Source organism: Varanus komodoensis, unplaced genomic scaffold, assembly GCF_004798865.1.
Source record: "Varanus komodoensis strain SLA01 unplaced genomic scaffold, ASM479886v1 scaffold5, whole genome shotgun sequence".
In the NCBI taxonomy this organism is placed as follows: domain Eukaryota; kingdom Metazoa; phylum Chordata; class Lepidosauria; order Squamata; family Varanidae; genus Varanus; species Varanus komodoensis.
Window position 1 is genome coordinate 46852 of NW_025336087.1, and position 20694 is coordinate 67545.

Consider the following 20694-nt stretch of genomic DNA (forward strand, 5'->3'; position numbering starts at 1 on the left):
CATGAAAATGGCTCTTGACTCCTCGGGGTGAAGTGGGATATAAAAAGCAAATAAACTGCAGCAGGGTGGATGGTTTTTCAAAGCTGAACATATCGATTATATGCAGCTCACACCACTGTATGAGTTGGTGAAGGAAGTACCATGTGCCTCAGTCAAAAGGCTACACCTGAAACACGCTATTGAAGAATACTTGAGTGAAAATGATCCCTGCAGATGCCGCCCATGTCAAAATGGCGGCCAACCAGTCATTGTAGGAACACAGTGCCTATGTATCTGCAAACCATATACGTTTGGATCAGCTTGTGAACTAGGAACTCTTGTACAAGACCAACCAGGCAAGTAATGTTTCTTCTGGTTTCAATTTCAAGATAGGCTGGGCTACCAGTTTTACTACTCCTGAGTTAGCTAGTTTTTACCTGTTTTGTTTTAAAGATACAAATGGTTTGAGGACAGGATATCAGAAAGGGCACCTCCTCTGATATGACTGCTTTGTGATTTTCACTGGAGACCCTGTATGTCCTACCACTGCCAAGAGGCTAGGATTGGTGGTTACGTGAGACTGGGCCTTTTCTGTAGCAACGCCCCAACCAGGAGATCCTATCCCAGTGAATGATTCAGTAGCCAGGTCGGGCACACCATCAAAGGACGAGAAGGCAATGAGGACAATGATGTTGTCCTTAAGTCAAGCAGAGAAGAAGAAGATGATGACCAAATATGAGATGGAACAGTTTCATAAAGCAAGCCACAGTCTGTTTTATAATTGCTTAGCAGGGCTGTTGAAGGTAGGACATTTTGGAAGACATTCATTCATACAGTCACCCTATGTCAGAGATGATGAGAGAGAGCAACAGCTTAGGAGTCTTCACACACAACATTAAAACGGACCAGGGGCTTTTCGATATTGTTGTGTGCCTGTTACTCCCTACTTGTAGGTAATGGTGTGAGCCTCCAATTTTGCTTCCCTTTGTAAACAGCACTTTCCATTAGTTTTCCATTAGGGAAAATAAGGCAGTACACCTTTTTCCTGATTGTTCATTGAATGCGTAAGAGAGGAGCACTTCACACCAGTTGCCCTACTTTGCTGACAATCTGGTAGGCTTCAAGAGGAGAGTGACCAGGATGGTGAGGGATTCATAAGCCACATCCTCTGAGAAATGGTTGAAAGAGTTGAGTATGCTTGGTCTTGGGAAGAGAGGATTAAAGGAAGACAAGATAGTGGTCATCAAATATCTGAAGGGCTATCACAGTGACCATGGAACAGAACCGTTCTCCGCTGCTCCAGGGAGCAGGACTGGAACCAATGGATGGAAATTCCAAGGGAGATTTCAGCTGAGCATTAGGAAGAATGTCGTAATAGGAAGTGCTGTTCAACAGTGGGGAAGACTGCTTCAGCAGGCTCTCCTTCACCGGAGGTCTTTCAACAGGTCTGGTCAATCAGGTATATTGCAGCTGTACAGTTCTGGCATTGAGCAGGGTCCTTAAACTCTGAGATCCCTTCCAAATCTATCCTTCCATGATGAGTGACCCTTTCTGCCTCCTGCTGTGATGCAGGGGTCATTGATGGAAGCTGGAGCTGCTGGTCCTCTTGGAGTCCTTGTACAGCAGGAAGGAAATCAAGGCAGCGAAGCTGTAATAACCCATCTCCTAGTGGTGGCGGAAGGTCCTGCATTGGAGAAGCAGTTCAAAACCGGCAGTGTGAGGATGAGGAGTTGCAGTATTTCCGGTAGGGTTACTGTTGGGATAGTGGGGGGACAGGGGAGGAGTTGTTACTTATACTACTGCAACAACTGTTATTTATTGTATTGCTTTTATATTCTGCATTTTTCCACTCATAAAGACTTTCATAGTCCACCTCCTCTCCATTTTATCCTCACAACAACCCTGTGAGGTAGATTGAGCTGCCAATCAGTGACTGGCCCAAAGTTTCATGGCTGAGTGAGGACTAGTGCAAGGATCTCCTAAGTCCCAGTCAACACTCACCGCTATGTCACAATGCAGTAAACGAAGATGTGCACCTCCCTGCACATCTGTCCATTAGCACCAAGGCCATGCAACCTATTCCTCTGAAACTCTGCACGCACAGTGAGCCATCCTTAGGGCTTTGCACCCTGGACTATTCTGTTTTTAAAACACATCAGTTCATTGTAATAAATTTAAATGTGTCCATGGAGCTTAAGCCTGTAGGAACACCTTCAGCCCCAGGGGCAGGCTAACCCGAGTCCTTACGATTTTGAGGGACAGGAGATTAGTGGACTGAGGGACAGTGATATGCTTGCCTCTCCTTCCTGCTGGGGGGAGGCTCCTCCTCTGCCCCCAGCAAGATAAAGACAGCCCCTTCCTGAAGGAGGCTATAGGGATGCACCATGGCAGAGGCCATGCCTACGTTGGTCGGTGGGCTTGATGTGTGGGGGGCATAACATGTCCTGGCTACTAAGTTTTGTTGAAATCTTCACTGAACTAAATGAAGGGCTCTTCAGCCTCTGCAAAGTAGGTCCATTCTCTAAGTACATATACCCACAGATAGAATTAATTCAAATTGTCCATGTGGCAAGGTTGACTTTGGATTTGGGTTTGGCTTGTTCAGAGGAACACTTTTATATGAAGTTCAAAGGTCTGCAACATTTTCTGTGAAGCAGAATAAGAAAAGGGCAAGGGAGGCGAGAAAGACAAGTTCGCAAGCACCACACAGCTCTTGTTTTTGTGCTGGGTTCCTCACTCCCATCGTCTAGATGAGAATCCTTTTCCTCTGACTGAAATGTAAAGGCCTTGCAATACTGACCACCTTAAGTATGGAAGCATTTTGAAACGAACAGGGAAGTATCTTGAACAGACACAAAGGCAATAGTAACAACAGCCTTGAAATGTTTTCTTTATAGTTCCATAGAGCCACACTGCTTTGACATGTCTGCATTTGCCACAGAGTCCTGCCCACCACCTCCACCCTTGGAAAATGGATATGTTCAAGTAGGTGAAGCATAAAAGAATGTTTTCCTGGTCCAGCTTCTATGTGTAAGTGCAGTAGGATGTTAGAGTGCAGTTTTCAACCCATCAACTCAAGCATAGGCCCCAGTGGTTTCAATGGGGGACTTCTGAGTAGGTATGTAGAGGATTGCATTGTTAATTTACTACAATTGCACTATTAGCTTTTACTTGAGCATGATGTCTGATTTTATTATGCTGGATAAAACCATGTTTTAACATATAATTGCAGCTTTTCCCTCCCTCCCTCCCTCCCTCCCTCCCTCCCTCCCTCTCTCCTTCCACATTTATTTTTCTCTCCCTGTGCCTTGTTTTCTAGCAAAATGGCTGCTTTTTTGCTGCCATTGCCGTGGCAGATTTGGCACCGGGGGGGGGGGATGAGGGGGATGGGGTGCTGCAAAAATGGCCCTGGGGCGCTTTCGTGGGGTTCTTTTTCATTCAAGAAAATATCACCGTGCTGGTTGAGTGCTGGTAAGTGGTGTTGGTGTCTCAGGAGTTCTTCTCCATGACCAGGTGTCTCCATGGCTGAGAACTCTTCCCTTGAAAGAAAAATGACTAGGTCCAGGGCTGTGACATTTATGCATAAAAATGCAAGAAAATCCATAACGTTGTATTTTTCAATGAATTCCATTAGACTTATTCCAGTGTGTAAGGATTTTGGAGGGGTCACCTTCACCTTCAGTGATGTCCAAGATGCCTTATTTTCAGGAAGAAGCAGCTACCAGTGGCTTCTAGTCTTGATAACTGTATGCTGCCTCCAGTACCTGAGGCAGGATACCTGTGCACACAAGCTGCTGGGGAACATGGGTCTGAGGGGACTGTTGCACTCATGTCCTGCTTGTGAGATCCTGTGGGGAGCAGGTTTGCCAATGTTTGAACAAAACCCTGGACTAGCTGGATTTTGGTCTCATCTGGCGTGGCTTTTCTTATCCTCTTAGGATGCAGATTCATCATATCCTGTGGGGAAAAGCATCAGCTACACCTGCAATAATGGATATGCTCTTGTGGGAAACCAGATTGCTACATGCAGTGAAGGCTTCAAGTGGACCATGGGGCAGATAAGATGCCAGAGTATGTATAAGAAAATCAACAACTTCAACTGGTGGGTCATACCTAAAAGAAGCCAATGGCTTATTCCACCAATTATTTTATGGACCTTCTTTTGTTTATTTCTTTACACTTTGAAAGAACAAATGAAACATATATAGGGAATAGGACAAAAACAGAGAGGGAAAAATAGAAAAGAAGAGATGGAATGGACATAGGTAGAGAAAAAAATACTAAGCATGACTCTTGTGGCTTCCGGCTGATGTAAAATGTGACTCCTGGGTCTTTAAAGGTTGAAGACCACTCACATAAGAAATTCAATCCTTCTAGAAGGGAGAGAAAAGAGCAATTTGTACAGAAAAAGAAAATATTTGTCTTTACTTGTCATTTATAGAAACAGCTTGTGTCTTACCTGTGTTGGGAGGAGGACTCATTGCAGACCCACTGAAACCCTCATATCAGATTGGAGAGAAAATACACCTGTCGTGCCCAGATAGCATGCAGCTGGAAGGAGCAGCTCTCCTTTTGTGTGAACCTACCCTGAGATGGTCTCCTAATAGCAATGACATTCAGTGCAGGAGAAGAGGTATGCCCCATAATGAGTCTTGGGTCTAACTAGGGGTGAAATAGCAACCTTCCCATAGGCACTTGAAGGAGGAGAATTAGAGATATAAGTTAAACTTATATCCTATGCTTCCTTCCAAAAATTCAGTACTTCTGTGGTCCTCCAGGACATGCTCTCCCTGAAGCATTGAACATTTTGTGCTCTATTTTAGCCACATAACAACATTTCTACCCAGAGTGTTGGTGTGGCTTTCTTTAATTGCACGAGCAGATGTGTGCATGTTTGCTGGTTATTTGTGGCTTTGGGCATTTCCTCCCCTCCATTCTAAAAGGTTGAAAGTAATTTTTTTAGCCCTTCCCTCCCCCATTGTGGTTGAAATGCAAAAAGAAAAATCTCCTCCCCCCCCCCCCTAGAAAATTAAGCTCCCGTTGTTGCCAATGGAGGCTTATTTTTTAAAGCTGAACTGCAGCATCAACAGGGAATGGGGAGGGAAGCAGCTGTGGTAATTCTGATTCCAGACCAGGGGTGGAAGGAATGGCATCTCCTTGGGCACTGTGATGGCAAGGAAAATTGGCACCCTCCATATTTTATACTGATAATTTTAATTTTATTTTTGTAAATCAATGTATTTTTTGCATTTTTATATTTAATGGTAATTTATTATGTACTATTGTATTTCAATGTATTTTATCATGTTGTAAGCCGCCCCGAGGTTTCGGCAAGGGGCGGCATAGAAATGCTATAATAATAATAATAATAATAATAATAATAATAATAATAATAATCAAACAAGATAAAGAGACCAGGTCATTGAAAGCAGCATAACCAGAAGTGTGTGTTGCTGAGACTTGGTTATGCTTTGTGTTGGGAGTGGCAGGGCCAAAGCCAAGAGGACACAGCCAAAATAAAGCATACCAGCAAATTATCGCTTAAAAGTCTTACTGCCAGTAGCTAAGCATCTCAAGTTTTTAGTAATGGGGAGTAGGATAGAAAAAGCCAGGAAATAACCAAACAGTTGGTGGTTGGGGGAAGGGGGAGGGCCAGGGATGGGAGTGTGGCCATCTGGGATTCAGTCCCCACAAGGATCTGAGGTTACCTGCAACTCTGCACAGTAAACCCTCAGTGCACAATGCCAAAATGGCTCTGTGGATATCCCACTCAAGCCAGTAAGAATATTCTGGAGGAGATGTGAAGCATCCTCTCTTTACCTTTCCATCCTTTTCTAGAGCTTGTATTTCTCCTTCCTTCTCAGATGTCATTTCAGCTACTGAACCCACAAGGATCGAATGCCAACCATGGGAGAAAGTTCAGGAGACTAGATGTGTGTGTAAGATGCCGTATGAATGTGGGTAAGCTGAAAAAAGTTTCTCATTTCTCTTCAAAACCTGGAAGGGCAGAAGCCCAGGAGTGAAGAGAGAGATCTGGAAAACTAACTTTGAGCTTCATTGTCCATAAAAAGCAACTCAGTCTCCCTTCCAACCCAGCTCTGGCCACTTTACCCTGTCTCCTCCTCATTTGACCTGTCTTGAAAAAGTTGTCATCTGGTGTTAGCAGAGATGGGACTTGACTTGATGAACAGACCTTGCAAAGAGATGGTCTGTAACATCAAAGAGGGCCAAGGGATGTGGGGAAGGCCTCCTGGGGCCCTAGTCCATCTGTGCGGCTCATGTTAACAGTGTGATTGCCTGTTTTCAGTTCTTCCTTGGAACTCTGTGCTACAGACCAAAGAACCAAGAAAAGCACATTGCTGACAGTCTGTAAGCTACATGCCCTGGAGTGCATGGGCAGGCAGTACACTTTGGCTGGAAGGGAGAATTGCAGAACTCCTGCTGCAGCTGAGAGAACTTGTGGCTCGTGTCAGATGTGGGAGACCTGCGATCGTAAGTGCTTTTCCTTCCATCCTACCCAGCAAGTGTGGTTGCAGGTGCTACAGGAGTCCCTGAAGTTTTCTGGGAATTACACAGAACTAGCATGAGCAAACGTCACACTGGCTTCCTGGGTATGATGTAGAATTAGCCTAGGGGAAAACGTATCCAGCTTTGCCTGAATGCATTTCCCCTATTCCTTGATGTGTACTTCAGAACCTTAAGGATGGCAAATCATTAGCAGAAATGAGAAGGAAGCATCCTGCTGTGATTTTCAAACTTACTATCCTTCGGGGATGCTTTTCATATGACTTTGCCAAGGAAAATGAACAATTCCTGTTGAGGAATACCAATGGAGAGTGGTCTAAGATGCATTCTCGCTCTAGAAAGGATGCTGTCCAAGCCTTGTTTAGCTTTGCCATTGATTAAAGCAAAGTAAACATGCATCTAAAAAGATCCTTTTTGGCCTTCCTGCATTGCAGAGAAGGACAATAATGATCCTGATTTTCTTCAAGGTATGCACCAGCAATATTGCCAGTGGTTCTTCAGAACATGTCTTGAAAACCAGGAGGGGAAAGGACCAGCATTGCTCTCAGGGCTAACCAATGATGTCTGTTAACTCACTTTAAAACTCTTAAGCTGTTCTTTAGGAATAGAGAAATTCCTTTCCCAGAAAAAAACAGTGTCAAACAGTATGATTCAGCTCTCTTATTCATGTCATATTAACTCTACAGGGAAATAGAACAACCTTTGTATTCTGCTTTTAGCCAGTGGTGTAGTGAAGCCAGGACTTACAGGAGCAAAGTGCTAGCCAGTTTTGCCCCAGGGGCAATGAAATCATGTGCCACCTTCCTCTTTGGGCTTCCTGGTTTCCTCTGAGCTTAGCTGCAATCTCACAGCAGCTGGGGAGAAATGACTAATTGAGAGCTAACCCTGTTGTACCGCAAAGTATTTGGGATGGCTTTATGTGGAATGCACAATTAAGACCTATCAGCTTTACAGAATATTTGTTCTTCCACCTGCTAGAACCTTTCCTTCCCCTTCCCCTTCCCTTTCCTTTTCCCCTGTTTGAGATAAAATACTTCTCCCTGACACTGAGAATTTAAACACCTGAAAGATACAGCCATGCATACATGTTCCCACACTCCCCCCCCCTCCTCCCACTGCCTGGATTTTTTTTACTTTCTGTGGGGACATAACTACGGGACTTCCATGCTGACACATGCTTGAAATTTACCATGCTTTGAAATTTATCACTGCAACACTGCTTTTGCAACGATGTAGTCTGGCTTGTGTAGACTAGTGGTCTACTAGTAGCCCTACCTCATGGCAGGGGATTTCTCTCTGGCCAAGGTGTGGCTACAAAGACATTACTATTTCTGCTATTGCGAGGATGGAATACCTTTGCACCTTCATGAACTGTAGAATGCCTTTGCAGCTTTGCTCAGTATTTCTCAGTGATGTCCTGCACCATATTATGGGTGCTCTGATGGGCCATAAAGAGTTGAGTCCCTTCTATATTTATGCTTCTGTCGTTTCAGAAGAACCTTGCAGGAAAGAGACTCTCCTAACTCAATTTGTTCTACTGGTGCACTGTTTAAGTGTTGCAATCTTTCTAAGTCACCTTCTTGTATAGTTAACACCACAGGTGTTGAACTTCAGGTCTGCAGGACAAATTTGGTCTGTTTGGGTCTCCAGGGTTCATTTCCCAGATGGCCATGCCCCTTCCCCCTTCCCCTGGCACGTGACCACTTATCTTTTGCTGGTGTCTTGGGTTTTGGACAGTTTTTCCATTCTAAAGGTTGAAATGACTTTTATGAGGCTTTGTTCACTTATCCGGAAGAAGCACTTTAAGAAAAACTTGTCTTTCCACCTCATATGGTTTTGGTTTCATCAACTACTAGAATCTGCCTCCTCTGCTTTCCACTGAACAGAAAACTGAAACTGACTGTTGTTCTTGGACTGAAAGAGTTTCTTCAACTGCGGTGTAAACTTATAGCCAATTGTACTGTCCCGAATGGATACAATGGCCAATTGCTGCGTGTGCCCAGCCCTCCAGCCTTTAAACATGCCTCTTTAAAGGCCCTTTGTTCACCCGTCCATCTGGTTGCTCACTTGTTTGCTCATTCGGTCGTTCTTTCATTTACTTTCTTTACTGTCCAGTGGCTGAAACTTTCTGGGCAATATGCAAGAGTTGGTCTTTCTGCACTTGCTAGTTTGTTCAGGTTGTTCAATTAACTCCTGGTCTAATTTCCCTTTTCAGTGGACTAACGTGCGCATTTCTGGCTGTCCTTTAGGTCAAACCAACCGGTGCACATGCGGAGAACCTGGAGGGTGCAGCAGTGCAGGCATAAGCATTTGTGTTGATGTGGAAGGCAGCTCTGGCCACCAGACTATGACGGAATGTGAGGCAGCCATTCTCAAGTGCCAGGGATTGAGCTTCACTGTTGTTAGCATACGTCCCTGTGGCGGACAAAGTCCCCTGGATACACCTGTAGGAGGGCAGGTTTTACAACATGTGGTGCAATGAAGAAGACCAGAGAACGGGGACACAGGAATGATCAAAACCAGCAAACTGAGATGAGCATCACTCTAGATGTGATATGGAGAGAGAAGTCTTGTATATCAAAGGACCCTTTGGATATGTATCTGGGGCGTGGGGAACGCAGCCTCTCAGGGTATATTTCCCTAGGAGGGTGCATTCCCCTCTCCCCAGACATGTCAAAGAGGGGAAGGATACTCCATATTAGATGCAGGATAGATTACATCCATATTGCAACTGTGATCCCAAGTGTTGGCACTGCATGTTTTCCCAAGGAAAAAGAATGGCAAACTTTCATTTCTACGGAAGAAAGTAAAGGAGTACATTTGGGAATGTTAGCAACATATCAGGGATTGTGACACCTATGTTCTTATCTACAGGCAGCATTTATTCTGAGCTGTATTAGACCTATCCATGGTGCTGAACTGTAACCTTTTAGTAAGCTCACCATTATGGAGTACCATGGATGGCACATATACAGCTGGGAATAAGTACTGCAATGGATAAGCACCCCCACCACACACACGCGCGTGCACGCGCGCGCGCACACACACACACAGAGGAATTGCCAGCCTCTCTGGTAGGATGTTAGTCACATGCTCTTTGCACTTGCTCATCTCACCCATTGAAAGTCAGAATCCCCCTTCTATTTCCTGGGTTTATATTGAATTCTGCTTCTCGAGCACATAAGAGCATTTGGTCTTTAAATCTTGGATAAAGTCCAATAACCTAAGGTGGATCATAACAGTGATGCCACAGCTATCTGCTTGTCTTATTTTTTAAAGAGTTGCTGTCTTCTAAAAGAAGGAACAGAGAGAGACAGAGAAAAGCAAAGAGAAACGGTGAGGATGGGGGAAGACAAGGGAGGCAAAGAGAAAGGGAGAGAGTTGACAGGCAGGTGAACATCTCTAGCTTGAATAGGAGGGCCCCGTGGTGCAGATGATTGTAAGACCCAGGACAAGTGGTGCTCATGCTGTAGGGGCTGAAGGTGGTCTGCAGAAGTTGAAGACAACTCTGGTAGAGTGTGACAGCATGTGGCCACTCAGGTACCTGGATGCAAAGGAGGTTGGTCTCCCACACCTCTGATGCTTGTGCAGAAGAAGGAGCTTCTTCCCCTGGCACCAGACGAGATCAGGGTCTGCCAGGGCTGCCCCTTTAAGCCCTTTAACTCACCAGGCTGGACTGGCTGTAGGCAATGATGTGGCCCTTCTACATGGCATGCCCCTGTATTCCACTTGCTGGGGGCCACTGGGCTCATGTCCTGTTCCTGGGTTCCTGTTGGGACATCCGGTTGGCCACTGTAGGAACGCAATGCTGGATGCGACGGGCCTTTCATCTGATCCAGCAGGGTTGTTCTGAAGTTCTCATCATGGCCTCATCAAGTCTCATCGGAGACTTAGCTGGAGGTCTCAGCATGTGACGTGATTTGAACTCTCTCTTCACATCAGGATGTATAACTGACAAAGCTCCAGACGACACTGTGTATCTTTAGTCTTCTCTGCAATCAAGAAGGCATAAGCAGGCCTGTTGCCAGCGTTGTGTCTACTTTTAAACTCCCCCCCCCCCCAAAGGCATGGCCTAACCCGAGCTGCCATTTTGATTTCAGAGAGGGAAGTAGGAATGTGTTTCGGTCTCTCCTGGTGAAATGAATGGGAGTCCCTTTGGCTAGTGTGTGCACATTCCAAAGAATAACAACCAATGTGAGGATAATGTCTGCCAATGGTGCAGTGGAGAGTGGAAGGGTGACCTCTGTATAGGACTATAATGGGCCGAGAGGGGATGGGAGGGCAAAGGGAAGGGATTATGAATGGAATAAGTGAGGCCTAGGCCACTTGCTGACCTGCCAAGCCAAACACATGCAAGGAGTTAGAAAATGCCCCGTGTTTGCTCCCTGCTTGGAACTAGCAGGCCTCTGTGCATATTCAGTGAGCTGCATTTTGCTTGGTGGGTCATTAGCTGCATAGGCGTGCAGTAAACCATTTATCTCCCATCAACTTATCAAACAAAAGAGAGGACTGTATCATGCTAGACATTTTCAGCAATCCTGACACTCCAAGATGACAATATGTATTTCATATCAATAAATAATGTTCTTTTAAAAAATAAAAATCAGCAATACAATTCCTGTTCCTAAATAGTCTTGTTTTGAGTACCGTTCACTGTGATATGCCTTTCAAACTCCAAACCTGATATTGTTAGTTGAACATTAGTCCAGCCCTTCCCGCAACAGATGTCAAAAAAGTCTTCCACTGAAACCAATGGGAGGCTGTTCTCCAAGCATGATTGCAACTTGTGAGGGGGGGATTTGTTTTTTTGGAGGGATGATTGCAGCTGGAGAATGAAAGCTTAGTCCTTCCTGTGTGCAGTATCCCCATCAGTACTGCAATGAGGGCTTTGCAGCCCCAGGTGGACTCAATAGATCTTTTTAAAGCCTTACACATCTATGGTGGCATCTTGGGTGCTTAGTTCAAGTGTGTGGAGGCTTTGCCTTGCCACCCCTGGCATGCAGCCTTCAAGTGAGAAAGCTTCCTCACCCTGATACAGAGCTAACTCTAGGCAAGCTCTCTTCTTTCAAATAATTCCTGAATTTGCCTGTGCGTGTGTGTGTGTTAGTGTTAGGGGAAGCTACTGACATGCTGCTCAATCCTAATTTTGCCCATGCAAACAGCCTGCAATGTGTTTTCCTCCTTTGGAGATGCATGGTCTTTGATGTGGATGCCTCAGACTGGTCCCAACACAGAACTGCGCACAACTACCTCGTGTTTGGGAATGTAACTAGTCCTTTGTTCCCTCCATTACTGGCCATAAATAACCCTAACCCTGAAGGAGTACTATTTGAAAAAGGGAAGCTGCAGTTATGAAGCACCTAGGAAATTGTGCCATGTGGGGCCATAGATCTCTGGGAACAAGAGTCATGCACAGAAGCCACAAGATTAGCTGATGCAAAGGGTAGATTGTCTTTGCATCAGCAAAATGTATTCTGGCTTCAAAGCCCATTGCCCTTCTACCTGGAAGAAAAACCATAGGATTTTCGGTCAAGCAAAGCCAACACCAGTCAGAGTCTTTCGCTCGCAGTTTTTCCCCACATAACTCAAATCTTGACTTCACTTTGATAAATGTGTTTGCCAATTTTCCTTCACTTTGGAAGGGCTGTTGATCAAGGCAGCCACTGGGGAAATTCCCGATGCTGGAGAAAGGGGCCAAAAGATAAATGCAAAGTACTTGCCTTGCACTTTGGTGAGCGAAGAAAAATATCTTTGGTGCAGAACTAATACTGCAGGAAGCATCACGGGGTTTCACTAGACAGAACATTTTGGGTAGGTAGAAAGCTTTGCTGCATAACGAATGTCTGCCTGTTACACAAGGGTAAACAGCAAATCTGGCTTTCCAGGGAATTAATCAAGGAGAAGTTTCCCTTTGAATGTTCCTTCTAACCTGTGAATTATTGGATGTGTTTCAAGAAGTTGATGGTTTATAGCAAGAGAAGCTTGCCAGTGAACACACTGAATAGAGAGACCGAGGGTTGGGGCTGCCATCTGTCCCCTTTTATGGAAGGCATTGCTCCGTTTGAAGTGGAGTCCCGTCCATTACAAATAAAGAACCCAAAGATGGAGGGGCCTTGAATTTGCTCATCAGCAGCTGAAATCGGACAGAGCAAAGCACTTGAAGCGCCCGGTTATGGTCTTCCCCATGATGGCAAACATGTATATTTAAATTAAAATAATTATTTTAAAAGTATATATGTGCATGCTTAGTAGCAAATGTGGTGCTGCAGCATTGGCAGCTACTGGAAACATTTATTGAGATTGATTGGCTATAGTGACCCATACTCCATGTTTATAAATTTTTACTACTGGTAAATAAATATGATTCATTGGATCTAATATAGGAATGAAATAGAGAATTGAAATGTGTGATTCAGTCCAAGCAGTGGAATGTCACTTTAGTGTTCATATGTGATGTTTCAGTGGACCTCAGGTTACATCGTATTCAACAAATACTTGTGTACTGTGTTTATTCAGTGTCACAATATCTTTGATGAGAGGTGGCCAAGTCAGCTAACTGATGCAGGTGTTATACCACTAATACTTCCTTTAATCATATGTTTGGAAAATAGGTTTTGGAAGCTATGAATGTATAGCTTCATTTTCTCATCAATATTCTTGATATACATTTTCCTAAAATGATCTACCTATTTCTTGGAAATGATTAATGCAGATGAACATTCTGTGCTTTCTGACATCTCAAAGACTGATACTGCTACCCTGAAAATATAAAAGGTCACACCTGCTATTGCCATGGCTCAAAACCTCAGTGATGTTTTCAATATTTGAGCAGATGACATACAGACATCACTCTCAAATATAGGGATATTTGCTCTGCCTTTTCTTGACGCTTATCCCCAAATATAGGGATATTTGCTCTGCCTTTCAAGAAGCTTTTTTTGAAGCTTATAAATAAAAGATATATTTAAATTTCTGCTCTTAAATGAATACTTACACACACACAGATTTTTTTGCTTTTATTTTATTTAGATTTTGTCTCATCCTGGTGAAATTAAAATAAAAAAATCAAATGAAAATACAAGTTTTATGTAAATCTGTCTTCCTGTGCCTTCTTTTTGAGTGATTCATAAGTGGCCACCCTATTAGACTGGTGTCTTTCCGATGTAGTACTTCCCCAGAGAGGAATGGCACAACTTTGTGGGAACTAGCTAGATCTGCCCCAGGGTAGTTTTCCTGTTCCTGATAATATCACCATTAGCCTTGTCTGATCAATTGTCTCATCAGTTTCGCCTGTCAAAGGGAGTATCAAAGCATACATGTATGGTAATTGACAAGATGAGGATGCGGAAAAGCTAATCTTTACACAGTTGTTGGGGTCAGCTGCTTAGTTGTCAATTGGGTAGCACTAAAAAAGGGAAGCAGTGGCAACTTATACTGGCCTTGGGGCAAGTTTTTCTTCTTGGCAGTGAGGTGGCTTCCCCAAGTCCAGGGTACCCTCACTTTTCTGCTTATTCCCGAGACTCTAAATGTTCAGGAACATGGAAAGGATGAGTCACTCTCTTTCAAAGGGAAGTGGTGATTTGTTAGCTGTCAGAACTCTGGTTCCTTTTAAAAACAAAACAAAACACAGCACAACACAACACGCACCACTATTATTGCACATTGTATAGTGGCACATAATCCAAGCAACTCTTGGGTAAATTAAACCATGATTTCTCACTGTATTATATAAACTGAGTTATAAAGTGTTCTGAGCCAGCTCAAAGAAAAGTGCCTTGGGACTGGACCTTTTGATGGGGAGTTGTTTGCAGCGGTAGATCTGTGACCTCATCACAATGCCAGTTTCTGTCCACTTAAGAATTGTGTGTAAACTTGGAAATACAGCTAGCATTAGAAAGACCTCTGAAATGTCAAGTGTGCTCTCGCCCAAAGCAAGCACTGCCTGGTTGCGCTGTCATTTCAGTATCTCACCACTCAGGAAAGTTAGGAACAAGTTAAAAACCTTTAGAACTTTAGAACAGGAAGAAACAGCTAGTGTTCACCGGTAAATACATCATTATATTAACCAGTGAATATATACATCAGGCCACATGCATCAGAGTTTGGTGCTTGTCATACTGCAGCAACGGTGGGGCTAAAATTCCAAAAATGGGGTGCCACAAATCAAAAAGCGCCTCTCCCTAGTTGCCAGTAAATGTACATGGGAAATACTTGACTCAACATGGAGGTCCTGATCAGGGCCGTCTTAACAGCATTATGGGCCCTGGGCAAAGCAGTGTGTACAGGGGCCCCTATGACAACTACAACTACCGTTAATTTTGGAAGTTTTCCAATTTTCCAAGGGTTAACATAGACTAATCTGTATGGGGCCCACAGGTGAGTGCCCATCATGCCCATGCATTAAGACGGCCCTGGTCCTGATTTCTTCATCTCAATGAAACTGAAAATAAAATATTAACACTTAATGATATTTGGAATGTGACTGTCTGAATTTCATTCCATCGGGATAGATGGATTTGTCACCACACTTAAGGCAAACATTTCCCAGGATGTAAGAGCTCAACTGCCATTCTGGCACATTTCATTGCCCCCAGTGCACAAAGGGTAGATGTCCTCTTTCGTCTCCCAGATCTCATCTGAATGCAGTAGGACTGACCCTCATCTTTTGGGCACTGGTATGGCAGCAAACAGGTACACCGTGATTCTGTTTCTGTGAATAGAAAAAGATTTGGAATCATTTGAGAATGATTGGTTTTGGCTTCCAATAGCAAGATCGGTGGGTTAGGGTTCTTGAAACCAAGTCATAGAAGGAAAAGTTGAAATATCTGGGAAGGTTTAGCCTGGAGAAGAGAAGATTAAGGGGAGACATGATAGTGGTCTTCAACTATCTGAAGAGTGGCCCAGCAGTAGATGGAGGAGACATATTCTCTATTGCTCAGAGGCCAGGACTAGAACAGGAAATTGCAAGGAAGCAGGTTTCAGCTAAGCAGGCTCATATAGTAAGGGCTGTTCAACAGCAGAATGATCTTACTGAAAATAGGGTGAACTCTCTTTCACTGGGGCCATTTAAGGAGAGGTTGAATGGACAGTCTATCCAGGATGCTGTGTTCACATGCTTCTTATACTGGACCAAGGGCTGGACTGGGGGACCTCCAAGATCCTTTTCAACTGTAAATTTCAGGGGGAAGTATCCAAGGACACCACTGCACTAATAGGAATGATCAAAAGTTAGCACAACCAGAAGCTACCATTTCTGAAACAACACAAGTCAATGGAGGCCATGGAAGGAAGCTCTGCTGAGACATCCTATTCTGGAAGCAGATGGTTGAGGTAGTTTTTTGGGTTGATGTCTCAAGAACTACTGTCCACTGCGCTTGCTGTTGTTCCTGTGTTCAGAGTTACTGGAGGGGGAAAGCTAGTAAAGGGGCCGGATGGATCAGGGGTGAAGCAGAGAGAAAAGTGTGGGGGAATGTTGGTGGCCCAGAGACACAAGAGTCTGGTGCTAGCCCTGGTGTAAATGCAGCACATTTCTTCTGGTTCTAAGTGATGACTATTTTAGTTGCTGTTAATCACTTAATTGCCACCACCCTACCAGTATTTTCAAACACTATTCTGTAGCAATATACTCCCCCACACCCAAACAACCACCATGAAACCTAGAAGCTGCTTCCCTCCGTGAAACGGCACAATGACAATACTGAGACAGAATCTCCCACCTCGAGCAGCCTTCCCTGGAACACTCCGACTCAGGGGTGGACCAAGACATCATCACGCCTGAGGAGAAGACAGAGGCAGCACCAAGGGTCAGTGCAGCTGGGCATCTGCCATGGGCCCACACCCAGCAGGGCCCTTTGTCACCCTTGCAACCTGCCTCATCATGCTCCTCCGGCCCTGGCCCAGAGGATGGTCGTGGTGAGAAGGAAGTGCAGGAGATGGCACAGGCGTCCAGGTCACTGGCTCTCCGTCCATCAAGCAAGTGACCAGCGGTGATGGGGAGGAGCAGTAGCAGCTGGTGACAACAGTGAGGAGGAGGAGGGAGGCAGTGCCTTGCCCAGGAGCCCTCAGAAACCTGGAGCAGAACCTGGGGGGCTCCCTCTCACCACACCATGTATACATGGCTCCTTCCTCTTGCCACGCCATAAATAAAAGTTGACTAGACTGGACAAGAGTGGACTTGCCTGGACTGGCAGATGATCTTTGCCCCAACACTGGCAATAGGACAATACTCTCCACTGCACCAGTGCTTTGTGCTGTTTTGTACACCGGTTCTCCAGTTTTCATGCAGCTTGATTGAAAAGAAAGGTGTGTGCATGTGCGAGAGAGAGCGAGCAAGGGAGTGAGAGAGCACACTGGACTGTTTCCTTCAGGTATGAAAACATCTAACACCAGTTCTCTCACACTTTTGGCTAAAACAGAGGGAACTGTGGAACGGAACCAGACAAGCTGCCTTTTCCTGGCAGAAAGTTTATTCCTGTGTTCTCAGCCAAGGCCATATATGAGAAAACCCCCAATTTGTATCACCCTGTGATGCAGTGAGCAACACATAGCATAACAAGCACCGATGCCGAGTTTCATTTTTTTAGAGACTGAACCACCCAAAAGCCTTCTCCTCAACCAAAGCTAAATAAATCTGGATCTCATGTAGGGCTTTTTCGTTGGATATTATGTACACGCATCTTCATCATCCAGAAGCTAAGGTAGCACTGATTCCTAACCTAACCTACTGCTCTGGTGAGTATAAATGTGATGTGGCTGCAAAGAAGGCACATGTTATTTTAAGCTGCATTAATAGAAGTATCCTTTCCAAATCACATGAAGTACTAGTTCTCTCTGCTTAGCACTGATTAGGCCTCATCTGGAGTGCTGTGTCCAGTTCTGGGCACCACAGTTTAAGAAAGGTGCAGACAAGCTGGGAAGAGCTCAGAGGAGGGCAACACGGATGACCCAGCGACTGGAACAAAGCCTTGTGAGGAGAGATTGAAAGAACTGGACATGTTTAGCCTCAAGAAGAGAAGACTGAGGGGAGAGGTGATTGCACTCTTTAAGTACACTTGAAAGACTTTCAAAGGGTCTCTTCTCAATTATCCCAAAGTGCAGGACTTGGAATAACAGGCTCGAGTTACAGAAAGCCAGATTCCAGCTAGGTATCAGGGAAAAAATCCTGTTTGCTGGAGCAGTACAACATTGGAACAAATCATCTAGGGAGGTTTCGGGCCCTCCCATGCTAGGGGCATTCAAGATGTGACTGGACAGTCATCTGAGAAGGATGGTTTAACTGGATGTCCTGCGCTGAGCAGGGGTTGGACCTAAACACCCTCTGGCAGCTTTCAACTAAATGATTTTATGATTAAATAAAGAGAAAGAGGAGCTTGATGTAAGTCACCTTGGGTTCCTTGCAGGAAAAAGGCAGGATAAATATGTAAGCAATAAATAAATAAATGTAGAGCCAGCTAAGGAAAAAAAAATCCTAATGCCATCCAAGTAAAATAAAATTCACCAGTATTCACAAAGATTAATGCAACTGGAATTGAACCTTGAAAATTATTGTTCCCTTATTCTACAAATAGATTTCATTTCTCCAGAAATTGCTATTACTACCTCTCTTTTGTTGATTTATTTGTAACAACAGCAACAATACCTATTTTATATTGATTCATATCTTAATAGCATTAGTTGAAATTAGGTGTCTTTCTAAATACAAAATTCTGTTTTTGTGCATACATTAAACTTTGAAAAATATTCACCTTTCCAGATCAAAGATTTCAATACACAGGAGACCTACCTGAACAACTTTCCCAGTCATAACAGACATCGTATCCGCAGGGTTCCTTCTTGGTGCTGGTTGTTGAAAGATTTGCCCTCTCAATGGCCCAGCTCAAGCTGGTGTTATTGTGGCATGGTCCAGAATACAGGAAATGGAAGCGTTCCTCACCGCTGCACCTTTCAGCCAAGTAGTGACAGCTTGATTTTGTAAGGGCTTGTTTTGATGCTGCATCCAGTACACAGAAGTCTTCCATGCCAGGACTATCAAGAGATAAAAGTTTTGATTTGAAGTCAATGCAGCCCCACTGTTTCCTTGCTTATCCAGGTGCCTTTCCATCACCCAGGCATTCACTCTTGCACGATTTTTAAAATACTTGACATTCCAGTCCTTTTCAGCAACCAGTGTGTGCGTGATATGCAACGATGCCTGTACAGATCGCCATACTCAGACCTCATGCCTGGTCCAGATGGGATCTTCAGCATCAGCATAGACACCCTATAAAGAGGACCCGGCATTTTCACTGGTTATCTGTCACCAGAGGTTTATTACAGCTGCAGCCCATTGCTCTTACCTGGAAACAAGACCTCCTGGGGCTTATCTCAAGTAGACAATCCCATACATGGTTTGTAAGACATTTCAGTTTTGTGTGTGTGTGTTCACACACGGATCATTTGGAGCACAGCCTTTTCAGTAGTGGTACCAACACTTCAGAATGCCTTTTTGAATATGAGAGGGCTTTCCTCCTGGCTCTTTTGCATTCATAATTTTCTTCTGCTAAATGTCTTTGCTGGTTTGCTATTTAATTGTTTTCGCATGATTCACAGTTTGTTCTTAATATTTTTATATTATTTTGGTATCCCTCTTCTATTAGCTCTTTGTAATAACTTGCTGGCCCTAAGCATAAGGCTATACATATTTTCATAAACAGCAGGTCATATCTATGCTTGAAGGGATCCAGGCAACCCCCACTTGTTATTGGGCACTTACGCTCTCTGTTTTCTTCTTCCATGAAAGCCACTTGCTTGCTGCAGCTGGGTTCAGATAACACAATAACCACCACACAGAGGTTCAGTACGGGTTGAATGTGGGTTGCCAATGAATCATGGTTTCTTGCTGAAACATGGGGCTGTGTGAATCCAACAGTGCTAACAAGCCATGACTTGTTAACCACAAACAACCCATGAAAAGTACCCATGGTTTGTTGTTGGGTCATAACAACGAACTTGTTAGACATAGTTTGTTATCTCAGCTGCATTCAGGGAACATGATAACCCATGGTTCAGTGACACACTACAGTTCAATGACCGCTCACACTCATTAAGTCTGGGTTATCGTGTTGTCTGAACCCTGCCAGCATGTCTCTCCACTACCCCTGAGTTCTCTCCCTTGCTCTCGCCCGGTGTTCCATCAATGCTGCACACAGTAGCCCACTGCTACCTGAGGGTCCGCCCAGCCCAGCCACCAGGGTGGGGGGAAGAGAAGGCAAGCGGGAGGTGTGGGGAAAGTGGGGCAGCAGGTGCATGATTCTGTCCCCATGTCCAACAGCCAGGGATGAGAGTTCAGCTGGGCTGGGTTTCCCCAGCCACAGGAGAGCAGATGGACAGGGGTGCATACCAGTGAGGGATCAAAGGGGTCCCCGAGAAGTGCTGTGCTAGAGCAATGGGCATCCCTCGGTGGTGCAGGAGCCTGCCCCATGTGCTTTTCTGCAATGGAAAATATTTAAAGGGATCCACCCTTCCCAGAGGGCAATTGTCACCCATGTTTATTGGGTGCTTTGTTTGCTTTCTTTTCTTCTTCATGCTTTATCTCCCCTAGACAGCATCCTAGGGGGCATGGAATAATTCGGAATTCTAGATCAGAGGTCAGAGAAGTCAGCCTTGCACTGCGGAATCTGAACTCCCCCATCCTGCACCACACAACCCTCTCTCTGCCTTTTTACTGCCAGTGAGGAAAGAGCCGGGCTGGCCGATCACCAAAGTCAGAAAAGTAACCTCACAAAGGAGGAAAAGGAGGCATTTTAGGGTGCAGGGAGGGGAAGAGACTGGGAAAGCCAGAACACCAGGGACCCTGCAGCTGCTGCAGCCTCCTTCACCCCCGCACTAAGAAGCTCCAGCTGGCTGGGAGAAAAGCCCAGGGAGCAGAAAATGTGGGGTGGGAGGATGAAGAGGCAAAGAGGGCCTCTGCTGCTACTCCTGCTGTGCAGAGGAGGCTGGTAAGTCTCCAAGTTTAGGGGCTCACAGGCATCTGATTAGGACCACAGCCCAAACACCCAGAGATCTATAAGTGGGGCACAGCCCAATTCCTCACGCACTGCACAGTGTGAAGAATTATATGCACGATAAATGCCCAGCATGGAGAGGTCCACATTGCACACGCCCACCAGGTAGATGATAAAGGTGAGCAACCCACCAGAAAAAGGAGGGTGG

General features: G+C 44.9%; 2 protein-coding genes across 4 annotated transcripts in view; one reads left to right on the forward strand and one right to left on the reverse strand.

Moving 5' to 3' along the window:
- Positions 1 to 11119, forward strand: part of C7 (complement C7) — a 37337-nt gene extending 26218 nt beyond the window's left edge. For all 3 annotated transcript variants that reach the window (XM_044446611.1, XM_044446612.1, XM_044446610.1), the window contains 8 exons: positions 107 to 335; positions 1552 to 1723; positions 2877 to 2964; positions 3918 to 4050; positions 4421 to 4612; positions 5844 to 5940; positions 6287 to 6471; positions 8754 to 11119. In XM_044446611.1, the coding sequence (XP_044302546.1) occupies positions 107 to 335; positions 1552 to 1723; positions 2877 to 2964; positions 3918 to 4050; positions 4421 to 4612; positions 5844 to 5940; positions 6287 to 6471; positions 8754 to 8986 (1329 nt within the window). In that variant the 3' untranslated portion in view covers positions 8987 to 11119. The remainder of the gene's footprint in view (positions 1 to 106; positions 336 to 1551; positions 1724 to 2876; positions 2965 to 3917; positions 4051 to 4420; positions 4613 to 5843; positions 5941 to 6286; positions 6472 to 8753) is intronic.
- Positions 11120 to 15032: 3913 nt separating this feature from the next.
- The window catches only part of LOC123031499 (complement component C6-like), a 29165-nt gene continuing 23503 nt past the window's right edge, over positions 15033 to 20694 (reverse strand). Inside the window, exons 16-17 of the mRNA XM_044446534.1 lie at positions 18287 to 18528; positions 15033 to 15214 (exon numbers count right to left, since the gene is read on the reverse strand). Coding sequence (XP_044302469.1) covers positions 15033 to 15214; positions 18287 to 18528 — 424 coding nt within the window. The remainder of the gene's footprint in view (positions 15215 to 18286; positions 18529 to 20694) is intronic.